At 48.6% G+C, this 25,310-nt stretch overlaps 1 protein-coding gene across 3 annotated transcripts in view; it reads left to right on the top strand.

The window, feature by feature from the left end:
* Positions 1-25,310, top strand: part of LOC138580212 (alpha-2-macroglobulin-like protein 1) — a 328,254-nt gene that overhangs the window by 194,260 nt on the left and 108,684 nt on the right. For all 3 annotated transcript variants that reach the window (XM_069650567.1, XM_069650566.1, XM_069650565.1), the window contains exon 19: positions 15,961-16,186. In XM_069650567.1, coding sequence (XP_069506668.1) covers positions 15,961-16,186 — 226 coding nt within the window. The remainder of the gene's footprint in view (positions 1-15,960; positions 16,187-25,310) is intronic.

Below are 25,310 nucleotides of genomic sequence, written 5' to 3'. Positions count from 1 at the left end.
ACCCAAACCCTCCCTCCTCCCTCAGTAGGGTCCGGATCGCCCTCCCGGTCCTTGAGGTCTTCCCTTGCCATATGAAATCTCGTACTGAGTTTTGCAGATCTCTAAAGGTCTGCTCGGGGACTCTGGTTGGAAGTGCCGTAAAGAGGTACAGAAGCCTTGGCAGGACATTCATATTTACCGCCGTCATCCGGCAATACCACGACAGGATCATCTTGCCCCATCTCCTCAGGTCAGATGTAATCCCTGCCATTATGGGGTCGTAGTTGGTGGTGGCGAGTTTTGAGAGGTCCCTAGTAAGCAGGACGCCCAGGTATCGTATGGAATCCTTCCCCACCGCAATCCCATTGTACCTGCCTTAGAACTGCCTAACTCACAGCGCATCTCTCTTGCTCTTGTCCAATTAACGCCACCATCCCGCACGGCTGTACACACGTGTGCTGTCCATATCCACAACATGCCACGCCACTCGGTTACTTCAGATCTCACCACCCGACTCACCTACGTTGGACGCCCTTGCCATTCACTCGCAGCTATAACTATTATGGACCACATGCTCTATACCCACCGCTGCATGCTGTGCATCTCTTACTTGCCCCTCTCCTTCAGGCCTCTCTCTACATCCCCCATGAGATACAATTATATTCTGTAATGCTCTCTACATCCCCCATGAGATACAATTATACTCTGTAATGCCTGTCCATTGCCATTTCGTATCTATATGCCTTATACTGTGCCTATTGACCTGTTTTGCACTGCTATTGGCTGCCTAATTGTGCCATTTCGAATTTAGATGTCCCTCTACTGTGCCTATTGACCTGTTTTGCACTGCTGTTGGTTGCCTAATTGTGCCATTTCGAATCTAGATGTCCATGTATTGTGCCTATTGACCTGATCTGCACTGCTACTGGCTGCCCAATTGTGCCATTTCGAATCTAGATGTCTCTGTACTGTGCCTATTGACCTGTCTTGCACTGCTGTTGGTTGCCTAATTGTGCCATTTCGAATCTAGATGTCCCTGTATTGTGCCTATGGACCTGATTTGCACTGCTACTGGCTGCACAATTGTGCCATTTCGAATCTAGATGTCCCTGTACTGTGCCTATTGACCTGTTTTGCACTGCTGTTGGTTGCCTAATTGTGCCATTTCGAATCTAGATGTCCCTGTATTGTGCCTATGGACCTGATTTGCACTGCTATTGGCTGCCCAATCGTGCCATTTCGAATCTAGATGTCCCTATACTGCGCCTATTGACCTGTTCTGCACTGCTGTTGGCTGCCTAGTCGCACCACCTTAACTCCTTATACCCTTTGTCCTGAACCCGTTTAAGAACATCCCCAGTCCCTAGAGAAATACAAGCTGCGACATGCAGTTAAGAACTTGTGTCAGCATTGACCTTTTATTCACAGTCCTTTTAGGACTATCAGCTTGCACTGCTGCCAGCTACCGTGCAAGCAACACTAAGACCTTCCATACTCTCCCTTCAACCATGCTCTACCATCCCGACCCTCCATCGAACCCCTACCTCAATAACCCAGCCCTTTGGCTCAAGCACTTTGCTACCAAACCCACTCCAAACATCCCATGTACTCTACAACAAAGGAATAGCAGACTTAGAACTAGACTGCCCAGACCACCTTGTATTCCGCGCAATCGCTCTGCCCTTCCACTGCCCAACTCAACCGCAACGCCTAGTTCTCCACTCTCCACCTCACCCATCTCAGCTCTAAAGGGAGCCCTTATCAATGCAAGATCCCTCACGGCTCACGCCCTTGACATCGCAGACCTCATCACTGTCCAGAACCTTGACTTTCTAGCTATTACCGAAACTTGGTTACATGACGCCTCTGGCCCACTCCTCGCTCTATCCCTACCCAAGGGTTCTACCATTATTAGAAACGACTGCCATTCCAACTTGTCGAAAGGAGGAGGAGTCGCTTTCATACACAGCGACAAAATCGTTATGAGAGCTGCTCCCCACACACAACTTAGTTCTGCAGAATCTCTCTCAGTGAAACTATCACTCCCTCCTACCAACACAGCAACACTCCACCTTATATACAGACCTCCAGGCCCACTGGGCTCATTCATTGATGATGTTGCATCAACCCTGTTGACTAACACTAAGCCCAACTCTCAGATACTGTTACTAGGTGGCCTCAACCTAGGCCTCTCAGATCCCAAGGACCACATGGCCGCTGAAGTAGACACCACCCTTTCCAACCTAAGCTTCCAGCAGCGCATTCGTGATCCTACACACATCAAAGGTAGAACACTCGACTGGCTAGCCGACCTTAACTGTAACACCAATGTCACCTCTAACGATGCCTGCGCCTGGTCCGACCATCATGTTATTACCTTCCTCCTGCCAGCCACCAACCCCCAGCCCACACCTACCATAGCCCCCGCTACACCTACCAGAAATAAAAAAGATATCACCAGGGAGAAACTGCTTCCTCTTATCCTCCCTTGCTTGAACACTCTTGCTGTACAGCACAAGGATAAGGACCCCACTGTCTTAGTAGACACTTATAACAGCCTAATGACCAATGCCATTGAGAGCATAACTCCACTAAAGATCCGCAAAGCCAAACAACAGTCCCACCTGAACTCTTCGTTCACCCCGCAGCTCAATGCTCTGCGCAAAGAAAAGCGCAAGGCCGAAGCCCTCTGGAAAAGTCACCCCAGCGCAGCTAATAAAGCCTCCCTTCTAATCACCTCTCTTAATTACAAGGAGGCCATATTACAAGCCAAAAAGGAGACTTACAATTCACGAATATCCCAGACAGAATCGAACACTAGAGAATTATTCAAAATCCTGAAAGAGTTAGAATCTCCATCACCTGCCCCGGACACGTGCACCAAGGACAGCACCTGGTGCAACAATATACAAAATGCCCTTCTTAACAAAATATCCACCCTGCAATCCAAAATTAACGCCAAACAAAATACCCTCTACACCCCTAAATTCAGCAATACCAGGTCACCTAAAATAACTACCCCTGACTCCCCGGTGCCGTTCAGCTTCACACCGCTCACCGTTCTGGAGGTTGAAAAAATCATCTGCAACTTAAAACCTTCCAACTGCCAAGGGGACGCTTGTCCAGCCCCGATCATTAAGGAGTCGGCTCATGACCTCGCTCCTTTTATCACCACTTTTATCAACGCCTCCTTTCAATCGGGAGTGGTCCCTAATAACCTGAAGGATGCTTGGGTTATTCCTCTCCTAAAAAAAAAACACCTTAGACCCGGAGGTTCCAACCAAATACAGGCCCATCACAAGGGTCCCATTTTTGCTAACAATCTTAGATAGAGCAGCCTATCTTCAGATACAGAACTATCTGGAATCAAACAACCTACTAGGCACGAGACAATCCGGCTTCAGACCGCAGCACGGTAGGAGACAGCCCTCCTCGATCTCAAAACCCAAATTGAGGATCTCAAAGACAAAGGTAAACTAGCCCTGTTACTACTATTAGTCTTATCTGCTGCCTTTGATCTGGTTAATCACCAAATCCTCTGTCGCCACATGAAAACTGCAGCTCACTTCTCCGACTTGGCCACTAACTGGATTCAATCTTTCCTGGATAACAGACAGATGAGGGTATTCTCGCCCACCTCCACAGCTGACCCTGCATCAGTCCCCTGCGGAGTCCCCCAAGGATTGTGTGTATCCCCTACCCTCTATAATGTATTTACTAAACCCTAATTTGATGTGCTCGACTATCTGGGTGTCACCTACACAAATTATGCTGATGACACCCAGATACTCATCCCCATCACGGGTGATTACACAGTAGATTCAAAAGCCCTAAATGACGTTTACCATGTCATTCAAACTTGGATGGCCCAACATGAGCTCTGTCTCAATGATGACAAGACAGAGCTCCTCATCCTAGGTACTCAGCAAAGACTAAACAAGCTGAACTCTATGTTCAGTTCCAACATCGATGGAAATCTAATAAAAGTCTCCAAAGATACCAAAACGCTTGGAATCTACCTCGATTCCACCCTCTCCCTTCACAGACAAACAAATGCAGTTGCGGCCGCCGCCGCCTATACCTGCAAGCTGATCACAGCATGTCGCCCTTTTCTCTCCACGCACAACTGTACTACCCTAACTAGGACCCTGGTCATGTCCAAACTGGACTACTGCAATGCATTGTACCAGGGCACTAATCAGGGTAACCTAGACAAGCTCCAGATCATACAAAATAATGCCATCAGGGAAGCCCTCAGCATCCCCAGATCTGCACACATTTCAGATACCAGGAAGAACCTTCATTGGTTGTCAGTCTCCCAAAGGATCTCACTAAAATCGCTTGCCCTAACCTACAAATGCATGAATAACCTGGCCCCCACCTATCTCTCCTCACGATTCATGCTGTACACCCCAGTTCGCTCTCTTAATCTACCCTGAACCAGAGCCTACTGATACCTAGATACAAGCTCCAAACAGCTGGCGGATCCAGCTTCCCAGTCCTGGCAGCCAAATTGTGGAACACTGTACCCTTGACTATTAGAAACCTCCCCTCCTTCAACCTTTTCAAACATAGAGCCATCAACCTTTTCAAACATAGAGCCAAATGTTGGCTAGTCACCTCCAATGCCCAAGCCACATTCTGAAAACGTGATGCAATAACTTATGTATGGATGTACTATTCGACAAACTATGTATCGTTGTACTACTTACCTATGTCTATTTCTATGCTATATTTATTGTTCGATATATAATCACTGTTTGCAACCTATGTAACCATTGCTCTCAAGATATGCGCCCGGTAGCCTCCGGGCCTGGTTTGCGCTATACAAATAAAATAAATACCTATCTAGGAGGTCAAACTCAGGGTCTTGGGCTCTCATTGGGAGTAGGACCGATTTCATTGTGTTGATTTTCAGCCCAGAGAAACGCCCGAACGTGGTCAACAGGGACAACAAGGGGGGGGAGCGAGGAGCTGGGATCTACTATGTAGGCTAAAATGTCGTCCGCAAACAGGGATAGCTTAAATTCTACCTCGCCTCTACTAATCCCCCTGATGTCTGGATGTGCTCTGATCGCTATGGCTAGTGGTTCCATCGTAAGGACGTATATCGAGGGGGAGAGAGGGCAGCCCTGTCTTGTTCCATGTGAGAGGGGGAGGGACTCTGACAACTTCCCGTTCACTTGGACCCTTGCTGTGGGGGCTCTATAGAGTGCGGATACCCAGCTCCTAATGTGAGACCCGAAGCCCATTTTTTGGAGGAGGAGTTCCATATATCTCCATTCAACCCTGTCAAAGGCTTTCTCTGAATCTAAGGAGAGGTCACATGCCTCCAGGTCCGATTCTTGTGCGTAGTGAAACAGATCTAATGTTTTGCGAATGTTATCCGACCCCTGCCTTCCTCTTATGAAACCCACCTGATCCCCATGGACCAACTTCGGCATTATCCCTTCCATCCGCCTCCCCACCACCTTGGCCACGATCTTTACGTCTATGTTTAACAACGATATGGGGCGGTAGGAAGAACACTCTGCGGGGTCCTTGCCCTCCTTAGACAGCACTGCTATTAGGGCCCCCATCATGGATTCGGGGAGAATGCCACCCTCCAACACTGAGTTGAAAACCCTCGCCAGGTACAGGGATAGGGTGGAGCGGAACCTTTTGTAGAAATACACTGAAAAACCGTCTTCCCCCGGGGAAGTCCCCACCTTCATACCGCTAATCACCCTGTCTATTTCCTCCTCGATGACTGGACCCTCCAACCCCTCCGACATCTCTCTCGTTAGGGCTGGAACTTGGATGGAGCTCAAGAAGGCCTCAATCTGGGCGTCGCCCCCTTCATATTCGGACGCATACAATTTTTCATAGTATTGGCGGAAGGCCTCTCCTATGTGGGGAGTATCATAACCAATTGAACCCCTGGGCGTTCCTTACCGCCTTCACCATTCTACTTCTCTGGACCTCCCTCAGTTTCCAGGCCAAGATCTTGTCAGCTTTATCCCCTTTATCATAGTATTTTTGCTTAACCAGCTGGAGGCTCCTTTCTGTTTTGTGTAGGAGGAGGTCCTTCAGCTGGAGCCTGTAGTCCTCCAGGGTGGACACCCGATCGCGTTCAAGGAGCTTATCCGGAGGGCCCCCCGGCTGAAGCTGGGCTATTTTTTCTCTCAAGGTCTTCTCACGGGCCTCCCTCTCCCTTTTCATCTGGGTGCCTATTTTTATGAGAACTCCCCTCAGGGTTGCCTTAAAGGCATCCCACAATGTGTGTGTGCCAACCTCCTCATTGTCATTTAGCTCAAAAAATTAAATTGCGTTATGGCATCTAGCACTTCCTGAGCATGGACCTCATCTTTTAATAGGCCATCGTTACATTTCCAGCGCCCTCTGCGGTCTTTGCGCCATCCCTCCGCTAAGGTGATACAGACCATATCATGGTCCGACCAGGGGCCTGGGTCGACCCTGTGGCCAGAGATATATGGGCGTAGGGTCTCGTCCACCAGGATGTAGTCAATTCTGGAGAACGAGGTGTGAAAAGCGGAATAGTATGTAAATGTGGGGTGGTCCGTCCTGGGGGTCGGGATTGTGTCTACCAGGCCCAGCTCGAGGTTAACCCTCCAGAAGATTTGTGCCATGGCTTCATCTGTGGGCCTACACGCTTTCTATCCATGGATGGGTCCAGGACCATGTTGAAGTCTCCCCCCACTACCACCGTGCCATGTATGAAAAGTTTAAGCCTGTCCCTCACTTCTTCCCAGAATTGAGCTTGACCCTCGTTCGGGCCGTACACCACCGCCAGAGTTAGGGGGGGTGCCCTGTAGAGATCCCTTTACCAACAGGTAGCGGCCCTCGAGGTCCTTCAGTGTGGCCTCCTTTTCGAAGCCTACGTCCCTCACTACTAAGATGGCCACTCCCCTTTTCTTGGTCCTGTGAGATGCACAGAACACCTCTCCAATTCCTCCCCCCTCATTTTGGGTTCCTTACCCCGTGCCCAATGTGTCTCCTGCAGGAAGAGCAGGTCCAGTTCTGCCCTCCTGAATTCTCTACAAACCAGAGATCTCTTGGTGGGGGTGTTCAGACCCCGCACATTCAGGGTACCCACTCCCAGGGCCGGCAGATCATCAGCCATAATCTAAGTGTCCCTCCCTCATGGTCATCATCATCACATGTTGCTCCCTTCTCGCTCCCTTTGTCTCGCTTCCTGATTTCTCTGGTTCCCCTTTCCTCCCTCCTGGGGGGGTCCTAAAACTAACCCCCAGCAGCCCCCCGAACTCTATCCCTAACAGAACAACCCCAACCAACTTTAACCCCCCTCACCCCTACCCGGCATCCAGTGAGTTAGTTCCGCCATTGCTGGCGTTTGGCCGGACCACCAGCCTGCCCTCCTCGGCTAGGTCTTTAGTACTACGCTCATGTCTTTGAGCCCCCCTGCCCCCCACTGCCTTGTCCCGTCAGTCACCCTCATTATATTTGCTGTTCAACGGGACTTTGCATCCAGTGAAGCCTCAATGATTTCCATCATTTCCAGTCCGCTGCTGATCGGGGGCGCCCCCTCGTCAGCCCTCCGAGTCGATACGTTCTCCTTCCATTGCAGGCGGCGGAGTGTTCAATTTTTTGAATTTCCTCGAACTGGTTTTCCTTCTCCTGGAACCCGACTGGCCAGGATCGCCCCTATCGAGTGACCCCGGGCCAATTGGGCCCCTCCGGGGGGTAGGTTCTGCCACATAATCCTGGATGGCTCCCTTTTTGTCCTCTTCAGTAACCAGAAATGTTCGTTGGCCCACATATTCGAAGGCCAGGGAGAAGGGATACCCCCATCTGTAGCGCACCCCCTTCTCCTTTAGTAGTTGCGTTAGGGGGCGGCACATTCTGCGTTTGGCCAGGCTGTACGCAGAGAGGTCCTGAAAAATGGTGATCTGGACGTTGTTGTAGGTTATCACCCCCGCCTTCCTTGCTTCCTCCAGAACCTTAGTTTTTTCTGTGTAATAGTGGAACCTGGCCAGCACTGACCTGGGGCTCCCCGCCTTTCCCCCTGCCCTGTGCACTCGGTCAAACGTGAGATCTGTTGTCATCTCCTCTGCAAACAGGAGGGTAATAATGTCTCACCACTCGGATTAAGTCTCTCCCCGTTTCACCCTCCGTTTCAGGAATCCCAAAATATCTAAGGTTATTCCTCCTTTCCCTATTTTCATAGTCATCCATCTGCCTGGCTCTTTCCTCGTCCCTCTTCTCCAGAGCCGCAAGTCACATATCAGTTTGAACCTCGTGGGATGCTGAAGACGACTGGTTGGTTTCCACTTGTAGAAGCCTGTCCTCGACCTTGTCCATCTTTTTGAATTTCTGAGCGATATCTGATCGCATTTCCCTAATTTCCTGTAGGATAGAGGCGAATCCCCTTTCCATCGCTGACGTGGACTGCGTTGAGGCCTCTAACTGGGCCATGTCCCCGGTGCGGGTAGGGCCGCTTATATTGCACTCTGTTCCCTTGTAGCGGAAAGCCTGCAGGGCCTATTTCCAGCTCATATGGTCTTCCAATGTGTCCGCCGCGGGGTCCATCGTGGACTGGGGGCCATCTAAGGGGTCTCCTCCTGGCCCCAGCCTGTGGCAATCTTACTGGGGAAGCTCGGGGGAGCCCTTGGGGGGATTGGCACCCTTCTGTAGGGGGGCAGCTTCCAGGCGGGCACACGCCCCACCGGCTCCGGATGGGGGCCTCTCACCTGAGTCTCTCCTTGATGTTGGCGATGTTTTTCAGGGCGGAGGGGCCGCCCTCTCCGTCCCACTGCCTCCGTCTGATGCCTTCAAATGTCAGGCGGGCACACGCTCTGGGGCTGGACCCAGGTGCCACCACCTGATGGAGTCTGGCACGGGAGATCACTGTCCTTCCGCCGGCCTTTGGGGCGGGTGCAGGCCGCTGTGACTCTGGGGACCCTCGGGGGGGTCGCGCTCCCACCTCAGGGACTGGTGTGATATGGTCCAATTCCACTGTGGGGGGCCTCTGTGGGTCGATGCGGCTGTTGATGGGTGCGAGGGGGCAGCGGGCGCGGCCCCACCTGGTCTGCGGCGTGGTGGGTTGCGGGGGGCCCAAATCCCGTTCCAGAGTCGCTGCCCCAAAGTCGTGGCCGTGTGCTCCCCATGCAGAGGCGGGGGAGCGGGTGGGTGAAAAAAGCCGGGGTCGCCGCCAAAACTCCCCGCTTCGGCGGGCCGCTCCTCCTCCTTTGGCGCCGAGGCCGACTTTCTCCTTGCCGCACCACCGTCACTGCTTGAACTCCGGCTCTCTGTGGTCCTCGAGCTTCGCTCTTTCGGGCGGGGGCGTCACGGGGGCGTCACCGGCTCGAATCCGCCAAGTGGGTCTGCCTGGGAGAGTCCGGGGGGCTCAATCCCCTTAAAAGGCCCAGCCTCGGCAGGAGCACGGCGTTCAGGCAGCCATTACCTGTGCGCCCCCTGGTGGCCTCCCATAAATTAGTTTTAAACAAAAAGTAGTCAATAGTTGAGCTACTGCTCTGGTTCCTAAAGGATAGGGATCCAGAACAATCATCCTTTGTCCTGCCATTTGTTGTTCTCATACCTAGCCAATGCCATAATTTTAGGCCATCACCACAGACTCTTGGGTCTACCACTTGTGGCTCAGGAATGCCCATTGTTATAACCTCCTCTGAATCATACAGGCCTTCTGAAGGTCCATTCGATAATTTTATATTTAAATCCTTCTCCAAGCACTGTTGGGTCTTTGTGGGGTGATTGCTTAATAAGTTCCTCAATTTCTGATTTTAGTAATGTGAGGGATGTTATCGCACAAGTAGGAGTGGGGCTATTGTTTTGCTTTGATTTGCTATTCCGAGTACCCACCTAGTACCACTGCATATGTCAATGGTAAAACATATAACGTTGACCATTCTCACATGCAATCATCAGAAGAGAACTCATCCGAACTCAGGGACTCTGATCTGAGGAGCTTGACTTATAGATCCTAGGCATTTAGAAGTTCCTGAAAGATGTACAGAAATTATTAGAAAGCAGGATGGCAAGTATTGCCAAAGACAGTAGATTGTGCATTATCGCACGTCATTGTCAGCATCATATGTGAAGCTACATCCATCATATGCCATGGTGCAATTAGTATATGCCTTCATATGCCAATGCAGCCCCTCTGCCCATTTGCAGCCCCTCTGCCCATTTAAGGGACTACAGGAAGTAACATTGTATGTTAATGCCAGGCCAATTGCTGCTACATGGTCTTTAGGCGTCTGGACGCGAGAACACAGGGAACCAACATCTGTCGAGGGTTAGACAATTTCCCTGCACGCATTGGTCAATAAACTCATTAAAATACGCCTAGCCTGTTCCATTTTCATGTGCATAGATGTAGCCATCATATGCCAGAAACAACCTCATTTCCCCAACAAACCTCACATGTAATGTTTAATCCCGGAACATTTATAAAAAGGCGCTGGAGTGCAATCTGTTGTTTCAGAGCACAGGATGACAAGAGGTGGTGTGATCATGAAGGACACAGGAGGTGCGCAGGTGCAGAGCGGATGATATAGGGTGGAATTGGCTTATTTCAAGTGGAAAAGGGAATTGGTTTCTGTAGGTGAGGCAAAACAGGTATTGTTTTCAATTATTTCAGGAATGTGGAGATGGGGGGGGAAGGGGGTTCCACAGAATTGAGCTTGTATTTCAAATCTGTAACCTTCAAAAATATTATTTTTGAACACCTGATACGACCTGGAGTTGAATTATGGGGTATATTAGAGTTCTTGAGGGCTGGTGTACCTTGAATGAAGTTTGAATGTTAAGAAGGGATTCATATGACAAGCCTCTCCCACCACATGCAATCCTGCGGGCTCCTTCTTTCAAACTTGGAGTCCCACAGGACTACATTGACCAGGTGCACTCTACCTCAGTCGCCATGCACACACTCATGGGAATACAAGCTGTCATGATGGCCACTGGCAATCTACAGACAACCACACTCAAACGTAAAGTTCAACCAGAGTTTATTCAGAATTGGTGTACATGCTTGGTGTGCCACTTACTTAATTATCTCTCTATTCCTCTCTCTTCTCTGCAGTAGGGGTTTCAGTTGGTGGTCTGTCCTAGGAACTTCCCTGTACAGGTTTAAAGAAGTTCCAAAGCCCTTGTTAGGAAAGGCCAAACAGCTGCTTCTGTGCTTCTTGGAGGGGAGCATTGCAGTGTTTCATAGAGAGGCATCTGCCCCGGGATGGGTTTGCTTGGATCCTGGCCTTTCTACTGCGGTTCTCAAACTTTCCAGGTTTATGGCCACCCTTGCCCAGGTACCTCTCTACGATAAGCTACCAGCTCGTCGCTTTGCCACTGGCTCATTCCTCCTCTCACCTCTAATGCTTTCCTGGGGTCAGTCAGACACTCTCATGCCTCCTGGCATTGTCTGGCTAACTGGCTTTCTCTTACACCTCATTCCACTCTACAGCGCTCCCAGTCTTCCCACTCTACCACGGTTTCCCTCAGATAGCTTTTGATTGGCTCTGTTTTGAGCTACTTCAACTCTCCAACCTCCTTGTTCTCTCTCTCGTGCTCCTTCCACCTCCTGATCTTTTACTCTTCTTCAACCTTCCCCTCTTTAACACCAATTTCTAATTCATCCTCCAAGTCTTCATCAATCTCCTGCTCTGAAAACACAGAACCCTCCTCCTCAAATTCCCACACAACCTCCTCTTCCTTGATCTCTGGTAGATCTTCTTCTTCTTCACCAACCTCAGTACCAGCTTCCTGTCTAACCTCCTGGGTATCTCTGCCAACTCCCTCCTTGTTCTCTCGACTTTCAATTTCTGCTATCAGTTCCAGTACAAACTCTTCTCTCTTCAGTTTCCGCTTTTTTCTAGCATTTGTCTTTGCATACCATCTTGTCCTCCTCAATCTCTGTCTCTGCTTCTCTCCTCTGGGCCTCACACTCCTTCATCCTATACTGGATCTTTTCAATGATTTTAGTCTTCACCTGCCAATCTCTTCCCCCCTCTCCTACACATCTTCCCCAACCACCTCCTCAGTGCTCTCCTCTGCCACCTCCTTGGCCTCTTCTTTTATCATCTCATTGTGCCGCTCCTCCTTTACCACATTAAATTCTCCACTTAACACTTCCTTGATCTCTATTCCTCTTCTAACAAATGTACTACTCTCTCCACAAAGTTGCCCATCTCCTCCTTTTGCTTTTCCCAACCTCACTCAATGACCCTCCAACCTCATCAAACAACAGCAAACATTGCGGCTCCTCCTTTATATATCTCCCACTAACCTCTTGACAAACCTCTGCCTCCTCCTTGGATTTTACTGGGAATTCTCCTTGCTCTTTCCCCACCTCCTCCAATGTAAATTTACATCCACCACCTTACTCACCAATCTCCATCAGGGCCATCTCCTCCTCTGGCATTCCGAATCCTCCTCTACTGTCTCCTTCTCTAATCTCCTTCTAGCTCCTTGCACAATCTTTCCTCCAAGTCAATCCAAACTCTGTGTTCTCTTCCAGATCCTGCTTCAACCGCTGTCCTCTTTCCTCCCAACTCCCACACTGGCTGAATGGGATTCTGGGTTCGTATAATGCCTTGGCCCCTCCTTCCAGACTCTGTTTTGCGTAAGGGATATCAGGTGTACAGATTTGGGACGAGGTGCTTGGGATTTATAGTTCTCTAGTCTGGCTGCTGGACTGCAGCCACATGATCTTGGCCCACCAGCTTGGAGTTCCCAATACCCACTTTGAGTTGCTGGAATTTGCCCATGACCCCCTTTTTGTGGATTTAGGAGTCTTTTCTGCCTCTGCAAGTTGGGAGCTGAGCAGCTCCTCAACACACCTGTTCCTTGATTCCCTTAAAGGGGTGCCTCTACTTGTCCCCTTTGTTCTACACGGGCAGAGGGTACAGTTTGAATTATCCTCATGTTTGGTGAGGGGAGACCCTATGTGCCATGTAGCCCTTAAACGGCCAGTGTCAAGCCCGGGTTACCTGTGACTGTGCCCTGGGGCATTCCTTTGGTAGATCAACCTTGGTGGTGAGCAGTATTAAGGAGGTCAGAAGTTTCAGCTATCTCTACGGGCAAGTAAGAAGAAGTTTAAGAAACGTGTACAATTCCGGCATCCTGGACAGAATCCTTGATGGTTTCTCTTTATAACAAGGCAGGCGAGAAGACCTTAGATTGTATCGATTGATCACACTCTTAGATGCATTAAGTAAGATCTTTGCCAGCCTCTTGTTGGAGGAAGTTAACATCTGGTACACGGAAAGGAACATGCTCTCTCCATTTCATACTAGCGTTAGGCATGCCATTGGCACTAATGCAAATATTGATATTCAATGCATTTGGCATAACATATGTAAAGAAGGGCAGTGCATCACTTTGTGCAGCCATTCTAGTTTTTTCTGCTGCATACGATATGGTTGATAGGAACATCTTGTGGCAAAAGCTGGTGTCTTGGGCCTGGACAACGGCCTATTGCAGTTAATCATCCTCTTGCATTCAGACACATCTGTATGAATAAGACTTAATGTGGGGGGGGACTTAATCAACAAAATTGCTACCAATCGAGGCCTAAACAGGGCTCTGTCCTGGCCCTTTGCCTGGTTAACCTTTATCTGGCAGATATAGAAACATCTCTGCAGGATACTCCTAATTTCTCTTCTACGTTAGGTACTCAGAAAGTACACTGGTTGGTGTATGCTGATGACATGCTTATCTTGGACGCGATTAGGCTATGTCTCCGAAAACACCTGAATACCATGTGGAGCAGAACAAACTCACCCTAACTATGGCTAAATGGAAAGTTATGATTTGGGAAACACAAAAGAAAAAGAAACAGAAAGGCCAATTCTGGTATGTGAAGGAGAGTATAGCTTTGCTCACTTAAATTGAAAAAAAGAGCTTCAAATTAAAACCTATATATAGGCAAAAGCACTTACGGCCTCTTTAAGTGGCATTGACAAAAACTGTAGAGGCTTCACACTGTTGCCCTTATTGGATGTCTACACACATGTAGAACCATTTTGTAAATGGCTGGATCATTTGGAGGGATTGTTTTTGAGACCTGTTTTGAGATTACCTAAATGTGTACCAGTGCAGTGGATTAGAGCTGAGTTACATATAATATTGCTAGAAACTCTTCTGGGGTTAGAAAGATAGGTTTTCTCACAAATATATGGATGGCCAATAGGAATGCTCTGCTAGTGAGCATAATGGAGATAAGGCGTAATACTTCTGATGAATTCCTTCTTAGCAATATTTCCCAACAGAGATTTATTATCAGTGGAATATGGCTATCAATCATTGTGAACAGAACCACATATTTAAAATAATTAAAGAAAGGGCCAAAAGATGGGATGTGCTTAAGAATTATCAACATTTGTTTGACAAACCGTTTTTCAAAAACTATTTGGATATTATCCCTGCAAGTGGCAAAGCACGGAAATATCTGATTTGATTTCCATGTAGGGTTTGGGGGTGCATGTATTTAAGGTTCAGAGCCAACTGCCTGAATCCTCTGGAGATTTTGGGACCGAGAGAGTTGGGAACAAGTACAATGATTATCGCTGACCGAAGCAGAAACTCTACAACACTTGACTATTGTGTGTCCAGTAGCAAGAACGATTAGAGAACACATATTGGCTGACACGTTCACAGTAGAGAATCTATTGAGTCGAATGCTTTCTGACAAAGTTTAAAGGCTGGAACTGAAATGTGTTTCATTATCTCAGTAGCTCGCTTCTGGAAAATCATTAATGTATAGGTGCGTTATAAGTGCCATATCATATCATATCAAATTACACAAGAACGTTCTCTTCTAAAAACTCTTCACGATCTTAGGAAATTATGATATCTAATAAAACATACAAAAGGCTACTCTGTTTACTATGTTGGAATATAATTGGGCGGCGTATGCAATGTTGGAATATGATTGGGTGGTGTTTTCTATGTTGGAATATAATTGGGCGGCGTATGCAATGTTGGAATATGATTGGGTGGTGTTTTCTATGTTGGAATATGATTGGGTGGTGTATTCAATGTTGGAATATGGTTGGGTGGTGTTTTTTATGTTGGAATATAATTGGGCGGCGTATGCAATGTTGGAATATGATTGGGTGGTGTTTTCTATGTTGGAATATGATTGGGTGGTGTATTCAATGTTGGAATATGGTTGGGTGGTGTTTTTTATGTTGGAATATGATTGGGTGGTGTATTCAATGTTGGAATATAATCGGGTGGTATGTAAAACGGATGATTATTTTTTTTCTTGTATGTGTTAATTTAAACTTTTATTTAAATAAAAAGCAATTTTAGGAGGGTGTGTATGATTGTAATTTGTAATAATTGTAATAAAGAAATTGTAATGATGAAATGTATATGATGAATTGTGAAGGCTCGTTTATAAACAAATACACAGTAATAAAATACTGTTACAGGTTAGTAGCATTCATATCACCGGGTACACTCATGGTATTTTCAGCAGGCAACAATGCTGAGTTCGCGCTAGATGGTTTAAAGCAGTTGGATGTTTGTTCGGTATACACCAAGTATTTTCCAATTTGTTCTGTACTCTACAGGTACATGGAGCAAGGTACAATGTTAAGCGTACTCCAATATTTATAAATCATTAACAGGAAAGCGGGAAATCTTAGCGCTTGTACTCCTGTTATCATTAGCAGGGACAGATTCTTTGGTTTGTCACACTACATCTTGGCACGTGCGTGCATGATGATGGGTTGGGTGGGCTGTCCATCATTAGTTGAACTATAATACACCAGGATTGCTTCAGAAAAGATGCACAGTCTTGGCCTTTCTCAGTCCTGGGATCCAACTTTCAATTATGATTCCCTCCAATGTGTTTAATCGTTCAACAATATGTTTGGAATTGTTGCCATCAGGTTGGACTTCTGCAGGAAAGGACATTATTCCCGAAATGATTCTGTAAGCTACCGACTTGCTCATCACACGGTCTAACCGCTTCCACGTCCGTTCTCTTTCTAGAGATGATGGGGCGCTCAATCTCCCCGTCACAGTCCCCGACACAATCACAGACTGGGTGACCAGCGGCTTCTGCCTGGCCGACGTTGGCTTTGGAATGTCACCATCAGTGACACTGAGGGTCTTCAAGCCTTTCTTCGTGGAGCCGGTACTACCCTACTCCGTGGTGCGCGGAGAGATCTTCAAACTCAAGGCCACAGTCTACAACTACCTGAAAGATTGTATTAAGGTGAGAGGTGGGAAAGCACGCTGGCCCCATAGTGGCGCGGGCTCCCTGGGCGCATCCATGCAGGGCTTCTGATTTTGGTAATAACAATGCTTTTGTCGGTGCTGAGGAATAGTTCTGTTAGTGGCATGTGTGCTATAAATGCTTATTGTGGTTATTGTGACTATGCAATTGTCATCAGGCAATACCCGTACTATTATTACCACTATTACTATGAAAAACAAATATGATTAGTGTAATGATTTAAGAAATTAGTGCCATTTGTAGCCATGCTTTATCATTTCTTATTAGTATTAATACTTATTGCTAGTCTCATTCCCTTTAATGCTTATAATTACAAATAACGCAAAACATTATTAGTATCATTATTCAAAACAAAATTATACTTTTTTAAACATGCTTTATCTAAAGAAAATGTGTTGCTAGACTTAGAATAATGAATATTAAAATACACATTGTCATAAACCAAATACAGTTTTTAAATGAGTGCAGTTTCTGCTAACAAAACTATAGGAAACCTATACATTAAAGCCAATATCTGGCTTTTAGGTTTGGAATATTTGCCGATCTTTTTGTACGTTTGTGTGTGTTTTTTCCCCATTTTAGTTGTTAGGCCACCTTTGCACACTGCCCCTCCCCCTTGGTCTTGCTGTGTATCCCGCTTGACAAAAAGGGGGAGACAGAATTGAATCTGAAAACGTTTTCAAAATACGAGATGGAACTAAAGGTACACAGTCTTTCGTGTAAAAAGCACACAAACAAAAACAAATTGCTTCTCACTCAACACGGGGCAGGGTCCTCATTTTTCCAAAATGCTTTAAAAAGGTCATTTTCTAGTGCAGCGGATCGGACAAAAGGCTGTAAAAGTTGCGATACACTTTCACTGCCACTGTCTCTGACCCGCCCGATTTTCAAGGATATTCCGGGAGTGGGGTGGGGACGATTGGGCGGGAGGGAGGCGCGCGGGGCGATTGTGTGGTTTCAAACAATTATTAGTGAATGAAATGCGCAGAACTGCGCCAAGCAGGCCTTTTGCGCAGATGTGCAAATTTAAGTCGTCCCTCTGCGCAATTGGGGTCTCAGAAGAAGGCCCCCAAATCTATGAACTGACGAGTCCAAGAGCGAAATTTGACAAGAGTCGCACTGCTCAAATAATCGGAGATAAAACCATAATGTCTAATCAGTGTGCCATCATGCTTAATATTTCACCTAAGAAGTTATGGGGACCTAGTTTTATGTCAAGAGGTGGTTCTTTAAAATCATTAGCTGTGGCCCATCCACAGCTAATAAAACAGCTTCCCAAAGTAGCCACCTTACCACCTGTCCATAGAAGCCACACTTGTGCATTTTCGTGCATGCAGTCCCATGTGTGCAACTGCACATCAATCACAGCACCCAAAAGAATTCGCCTAGGTTTTTCAGGTGGAAAAAAAGTCACATCTGTAGCCGTGATGTGCATGCGAAGAGAAGCGGCACGCCGTGGGGGGGGGGGGGCTTTGGCTGAGCACCTGCAGCAGGGCAATCGCAGGCTTCAGGTGTGCTGTTGGAGCCGGCGGGTGTGATGAGAGCACACTGTGCAGCCTGGAACTGCCAGTGGCTTCCAGGCCCATGTGACTTGTAAAGTGGAAGCTGCTGCTGAGTGTGCCCGGGGCATCTCCCGACAGCAGGGTGAGGGTCACGAGGACACTCTTCTCAGGTGCCCGGCCACCTTATAATGATGATGCAAGTGCATGCTGGGAGGCAATCCCGTGGGCTGAAATGTCCAAGCACTGGCTGATTGCAAGGAACCCGATGCATTTCCGCCAGCATTAAGGTGAGATGCTCGCGGCAGGCACTGGGAGTTTAGGTGGCTGGGCGGATGGGTGCACTGTTTTGATCGCCGAACACAAACATCGTTGGGTAAACGAGATTCTCTTTAGGTCGTTTTATAAAATCCTTCAAATCCGTGCACCCTCTCGACCATACACATGAAGGATAATTACCTGGTTTGTAATAGGCATGCATAAAAGCTTTTTATGCAAGCTTTCTACAAACTGGGCCTAGAAAAATGACTCTGTGTGCACAAAACAGCACATGGGAAAGTAGTCCAAGATACCTCAGGGTTTGGTGCACTCTATAAAAAACTAAACTAAACTAAGGACCTAGAGGTACAGCAGGTTTGGGGTAGGGATTTTGTCTCCAATCATGTAGCGTATATATTGAATTCTAAGTTATTATTCCAATCAATGATTGTTCGTTTATGCTGTAGACCAGCATGGACAGAACATGTTGTGAGTTTTTTCCATTCTTTCCCCTTTTAAAATGTCTTATATTTGCTAACAAAAAAAAAAAAAAAAAGATTCATAGATTGGTTTTTTGAGTTTTTATGAAAATGGTTATATCCCAACCTTTAGGTTTTTCTGGCAGAAGTGGCCTAATTTGCCCAAGTCCAGTATCACACCCATATTCATGAATTCATAATGGCAGAACCCATGGCTTTAAGTGAGCTGGGGCTAGCTCGGGCTCAGTCTCTGATAAGTGTTTCTGAGGCAGACCACTGCTGGGGCTCCCTGAAGTCCACTGGTAGCCACAGTCGATCAGGCCACTAGAAGTCGACGCTTATTTTTCTGAAGCCTGAACATTTCGCACTTAAGCGAGAGCATCAGGATTTAGAAAATAATTGTGTTGGCTTATACCCGCCTCAACTTTACTTCCTTAATTATGGCGCCGAACCACGCCAGGCATGCCTTTAACTAAAAGATTCAGGAGTGATGATCGCGGCAAAGGGATTCCTAGCCGAGGTCGGCACCACAATTATGGTGCAAAAGGAGAGGCGGGAGGTGGCACTTACCTACCCTGCATGCTGCCAGTTAGGCCATGCCTCCTCCTCTCAATTTCGCATGCCACTTCAAGCACTGGAAGAACCCTTCTAGGTTCTACTTGCCACCCTGACATGGAATGCATGGATAGGTGAATTCAGGCATTAACTTTGCCTCCCTTAAAACAGGCTTTCCAATTACAGTGGGTTATAAACAAAAAATCAGCATATTTAAAGCATTTTCTTATTTGTGCATGCTCATAGCCTGTATTAATATTGGTTTGATTTCCATTTGATCTCGAAAACCCAACACTTAACACATCTATGAGACTTTCCCAACATTTTTCAGGTAAAAGGCCTTTTTCTTGCTGAAAGGGATCTTGTTGTGACCCGTGCCAGATGTTTTCCCAGACTTTGGCTACGGTGGTCTTAGATGGTCCCTGAGACAGGCAAGCAGGGGTTCCTGTGCTTTCCTTGACTGACCTAGCCGTAGTGGTGGTCGATCAATCGAGACAAGCTCTCAGGATGGGCACGACGTTAACCAGAAATTGGGATAACATGTCCCCACTTCAAATAAAGGAATGGTCAGGCAGCTGTCACTGCTAATTGCAGCTAGGTTTAAGTATACAAAGGACCGATTCATAGGGTGGAAGAGTTCAAGTTCTCCTAAATGTAGTGGTACAGTCTGGGACCCTAAAGTGAAGAAGGCTCCTCACCTCTGGTTTGAAGCATGGGCATAATTTAAGGGAGGAACAAGGTATTTGCCCTCCCAACTTTCACGGCACACCATTTTGTCCCCCTCCTTTGGCAGAGGCCCCTTTCCTTCAGATGTCATGTCCCGACCCCCCCAATATTCTCAGCAAAGTTCCTCCACTGGGTGTCATGGTGAATAATCTCCCAGAAGCTCGATGCTATCACTTCCTGTAGTGTTGGACAATCTCTGCTCAAGCACGCTACAAGACTCCCAAGAAGAAGTGGAAGACAGAGAGGGTTCTGATTGGTCGAGCGAGAGATGACCCTGCTTCGACATATTTACTATCTGGGAAATTGAGCCTTGCAGACACCAGAAGTGTCAGCTGCTGGGGCCGCCTGTGGTCGGGAGCCATCAGATCCTCTGTTATAGTGAAGGTAAGGCGCTGCAGAGAGGCGTTCCTAGTCTCAGTGTTCAAGTGGTATCACGGGGCAGCTGGATGCGGATATTCAGAAAAGAGGGGCAGCTGGATGCGGATATTCAGAAAAGAGGGGCAGCTGAAAGTCACAGCGGTCAATGCACTGACTGACTGAGTAAGGTGGAGATGGTCTAACCCAATGGGAAAACGCTCCGGTGGCAGAAGGGTGCAGGACTACTGCGGTGAACATACCAGTGGCAGAAGGGTGCAGGACTACTGCAGTGATGGTACCGATGGCAGAATTGTGCAGGACTACTGCAGTGAAGTTACCGGTGGCAGAAGGGTGCAGGACTACTGCAGTGACGGTACCGGTGGCAGAAGGGTGCAGGACTACTGCTGTGACGGTACCGGTCACAGAAGGGTGCAGGACTACTGCAGTGAACATACCAGTGGCAGAAGGGTGCAGCACTACTGCAGTGATGGTACCGATGGCAGAAGGTTGCAGGACTACTGCGGTGACCGTATCGGTGGCAGAAGGGTGCAGGACTACTGGAGTGACAGTCCCGGTGGCAGAAGGGTGCAGGACTACTGCGGTGATATGGAACCGGTGGCAGAAGGGTGCAGGACTACTGCAGGGATGGTACCGGTGGCAGAAGGGTGCAGGACTACTGCAGTGAAGTTACCGGTGGCAGAAGGGTGCAGGACTATTGCGGTGACGGTACCGGTGGCAGAAGGGTGCAGGACTACTGGAGTGACAGTCCCGGTGGCAGAAGGGTGCAGGACTACTGCGGTGATATGGAACCGGTGGCAGAAGGGTGCAGGACTACTGCAGGGATGGTACCGGTGGCAGAAGGGTGCAGGACTACTGCAGTGAAGTTACCGGTGGCAGAAGGGTGCAGGACTACTGCGGTGACCGTATCGGTGGCAGAAGGGTGCAGGACTACTGGAGTGACAGTCCCGGTGGCAGAAGGGTGCAGGACTACTGCGGTGATATGGAACCGGTGGCAGAAGGGTGCAGGACTACTGCAGGGATGGTACCGGTGGCAGAAGGGTGCAGGACTACTGCAGTGAAGTTACCGGTGGCAGAAGGGTGCAGGACTATTGCGGTGACGGTACCGGTGGCAGAAGGGTGCAGGACTACTGCAGTGACGGTACTGGTGGCAGAAGGGTGCAGGACTACCTCAGTGGCCGTATCTGTGGCAGAAGGGTGCAGGACTACTGGAGTGACAGTCCCGGTGGCAGAAGGGTGCAGGACTACTGCAGTGAACATACCAGTGGCAGAAGGGTGCAGCACTACTGCAGTGACGGTACCGGTGGCAGAAAGGTGCAGGACTACTGCGGTGACCGTATCGGTGGCAGAAGGGTGCATGACTACTGGAGTGACAGTCCCGGTGGCAGAAGGGTGCAGGACTACTGTGGTGATATGGAACCGGTGGCAGAAGGGTGCAGGACTACTAAGGTGACGGTACCAGTGGCAGAAGGGTGCAGGACTACTGCAGGGATGGTACCGGTGGCAGTAGGGTGCAGGACTACTGCAGTGACGGTACCAGTGGCAGAAGGGTGCAGGACTACTGCAGTGACGGTACTGGTGGCAGAAGGGTGTAGGACTACTGCATTGAAGTTACCGGTGGCAGAAGGGTGCAGGACTATTGCAGTGACGGTACCGGTGGCAGAATGGTGCAGGACTACTGCAGTGACGGTGCTGGTGGCAGAAGGGTGCAGGACTACTGCAGTGACCGTATCCATGGCAGAAGGGTGCAGGACTACTGCAGTGACGGTGCTGGTGGCAGAAGGGTGCAGGACTACTGCAGTGACCGTATCCATGGCAGAAGGGTGCAGGACTACTGGAGTGACAGTCCCGGTGGCAGAAGGGTGCAGGACTACTGCGGTGATATGGAACCAGTGGCAGAAGGGTGCAGGACTACTGCAGTGACCGTACCGGTGGCAGAAGGGTGCAGGACTACTGCAGTACCCCGTACTGGTGGCAGAAAGGTACAGGACTACTGCGGTGACGTATCGGTGGCAGAAGGGTGCAGGACTACTGCAGTGACGGTACCGGTGGCAGAAGGGTGCAGGACTACTGCAGTGATGGTACCGGTGGCAGAAGGGTGCAGGACTACTGCAGTGATGGTACCGGTGGCAGAAGGGTGCAGCACTACTGCAGTGATGGTACCGGTGGCAGAAGGGTGCAGGAGTACGGCAGTGACAGTACTTTGTGTAAAGAGGTTTTCCACAGAGTGGAACCTTGGGGGAGATTAATTTGTTGTGAGGCGATGAACATTTCCGGCAGCTGCAAGTTGTCTTCATAAGAACATTTTGGCAACCACCCAATGATATGATATGGCATTTGTAACGCGCCTATACACAAATGTTTCAAGGCGCGACGAGGCGGGGGGGGAACAAGGGGAGACAGACAACGATCCTACTAGGCCAGGTGTCATTCAGATCGTGCAAGTGCAAAGGGTAGAGGGAAAGGCAAAAGTGCAAGGGGAAAAGTGAGAGGGGAAAGTGCAGTACAAGGTTAATAGCATACAGCAAACAGGATAGATAACAAGGGCCAGCTGGTGGCAAGTGCAATGTAAGTGCAGGCAAGTGCTGGGAAGGGGGGCTGTAGGGATACAGACACAGTCCCGTAGTGCAGGGGTTGCCATGGAGGCAGTTCAGGGGAGAGTGGCTGGGCCAAGGACCGAGAACGGTGAGTGGCCCAGTTGCAGGTTCAGTGCAGTTTCAGTACTATTAGCAGGGGAGAGGGGGAGAGAAAGCGGAGGCAAAGAGGAAGGTTTTGAGGTGCTTCCGGAACCAGAGATGGTTCTCCTCAAGTTTCAGGGAGGCAGAAAGGCTGTTCCAGAGGGTGGCCCCTGCAGCGGAGAGAGATCTGCCCCCAACTCGTTGTTTGGAGAAGCGGCTGACCCTGAGGGAGTTGGAGGCGGATGAGCAGAGAGCTCGAGAAGGAAGATACTTTGGAAGAGAGAGTTGAAGGTATTGTGGCCCAAGGCCCCAGAAGGCCTTGTGGACAATGCAGAGGGTTTTGAACTTGATCCTCGCAGTCACTGGGAGCCAGTGCAGTGATTTCAGTCCTGGAGAGATACGGTCCCTGGGCTTGAGGCCAAGGACAAGTCTTGCAGTCCTGTTCTGGATGAGTTGTAAAGGGCGGAGAGTAGAGGCGGGCAGATTTAGATAGAGGCTGTTACAGTAGTCCAGCTTCGAGAGAACCAGGGCTCTAGAGACAGTGAGCTTCTGGGGGAAGGAGAGGAAAGGAAGGATACCTCTGAGGAGGTGTAGCTGGTAGTGTGACTTCTTAGAGACGTCGGATATGTGAGGAGAGAAGGAGAGTGTTGAGTCGAAGATGACCCCAAGGTTTTTTGCCTTGCAGGTAGGAGCAGGAAGAGGGCTAAGAGAGGCCGGCCAGAGAGCTGCAGGGAAGGAGGGAGTGGGAGTGCCGATGAGTAGAATCTCAGTCTTACTGGCATTAAGGCAGAGGTCATTGGTGGCACACCATTCCTGGATAGCAGAAAGACAGTCAGAGATGAGGGAAAGAGAAGAGGAGGCCGAGGGTAGCCTGAAAATGAGCTGGGTATCATCCGCATAGTACTGAAAGTTGGGGCAGAGAGCAGCGATGCGGTGGGCGAGAAGTGCCAGATACTGGTTGAACAGCCAGGGAGAGAGGCTAGATCCCTGGGGGACACCACAGGTAGAGAAAAAGATGTCAGAGAGGAAAGACCCCAATCCTTGGTCCTCCCCCCCTATTCAAACTTAGTCTTATTCTGGTAACATTTCCTGCATGTGGATTAAATCTTGAAACAAGGCACAGAATCAAACCAGCCTTATCTAGACAAGACCTTCCAGCGCAGGAATCCCCTGGCAGGAATCTAGACAAGGCCTTCCAGCGCTAGAATCCCCTGGCAGGAAGAGCTATGGCCATATATGGGCACATCGCGATCCCACTCCCTCTCTCATGGGGATCAATGTTTGCCTGCAGGACCTTGCACTGCGTTCCCTGCGGGGTCAGCAGGTAGGTTCATCACCAGAGAACAGCAAAGGTGACCTCCCAGATATCAATAAAAGGCCGCCATCGACCCATAGAGACCTGGCAGCCCTGGCAGACATTCTGTAGGAGTGATGTGCAAACATTCAGGGGCCTGGCGCAATGTTGGGTAGTCAGGATTCAGCTCTTAAGCAAAGGCCGGAGAGATAATTCACTTTCCCAGTGAATGGCAAGTACACAATCCTAACTCTGAACCAGAAGGTCACATCCTACAGTCCTAATAAGATGTCCTCATTATGAGGGTTTACATTATACTAAATAGAAGGTTCCGGGAACGTGAAATGGTTGAGTTGGTCAAAACTGTGAAATTGCTGATCACACATAATTCTGCCATCTTGTTTCCATGCCACCTGGTCAGCCGGCTCAGGTCACAGGCTGGCCCGGCCATGAAAACGATGAAGAATTCACAGAGCAGCTCTTTAGTAGTCCTGGCTATTGGGTAGCACATAAGCGACACATGGAAGCCAATACTATTGCATTGGAGTATAGATCGCTTTTAAAATGGTTTATTTATTGTGCATTTTGGTTTAACCATGTCCTTTCTTGCAGCACTATTTCACATCTAGTTAATGCCGTCACATAACACATTTCAACCATATAAAAGCATCTTTAACACATTAATTACAATCCTAGTCAAATATAAAGAGCGAAAATCGGTATTAACATAAAAATAAAAGTTATAATGCTCAAGACAAACCTGCAATTGCATACATTTAAGAAAACATCTATCCGCAGATTTTGAAACTGGTTTAATGCCGTTCAGTGGTAATGCAGGTAAAAGTTACTTATACTAACCATCCACAAGGAACACAGGTGCATAAAAACCGGGGTCATCTATGCCCAGGTTTTGGGGTCTGATTTAATAGTCTTCCACAGACCAGCCCTAAGTAAAATGAAATGTTTCCGGAAGAAGAAATGACTAAAGCCGATCATGTGTTTTTACACAATGTGCATATGTTCAAGTAATAATCCATCATCGTCTAACTGGGTCGATGCCAGTGTATTGCATCAACCAATAGGAGACTGCATTTCTATCTGACCAATTGCATCCTTCCACAAGGCTGCACGTGTCAATGGCTAAGGTGTCCTATTGGATGGAGACTGCCACAGTGTCCTATTATCTTCCAATGCCTTAGCCTTCACAGTACTCCATGAATGTTCCGTGATCTTCCAGCC

This window comes from Ambystoma mexicanum, chromosome 3p, assembly GCF_040938575.1.
Source record: "Ambystoma mexicanum isolate Mex_15411 chromosome 3p, UKY_AmexF1_1, whole genome shotgun sequence".
NCBI lineage: Eukaryota > Metazoa > Chordata > Amphibia > Caudata > Ambystomatidae > Ambystoma > Ambystoma mexicanum.
The sequence above is the reverse complement of the archived record's forward strand: the minus strand, read 5'-3'. Positions and strand labels throughout refer to the sequence as shown.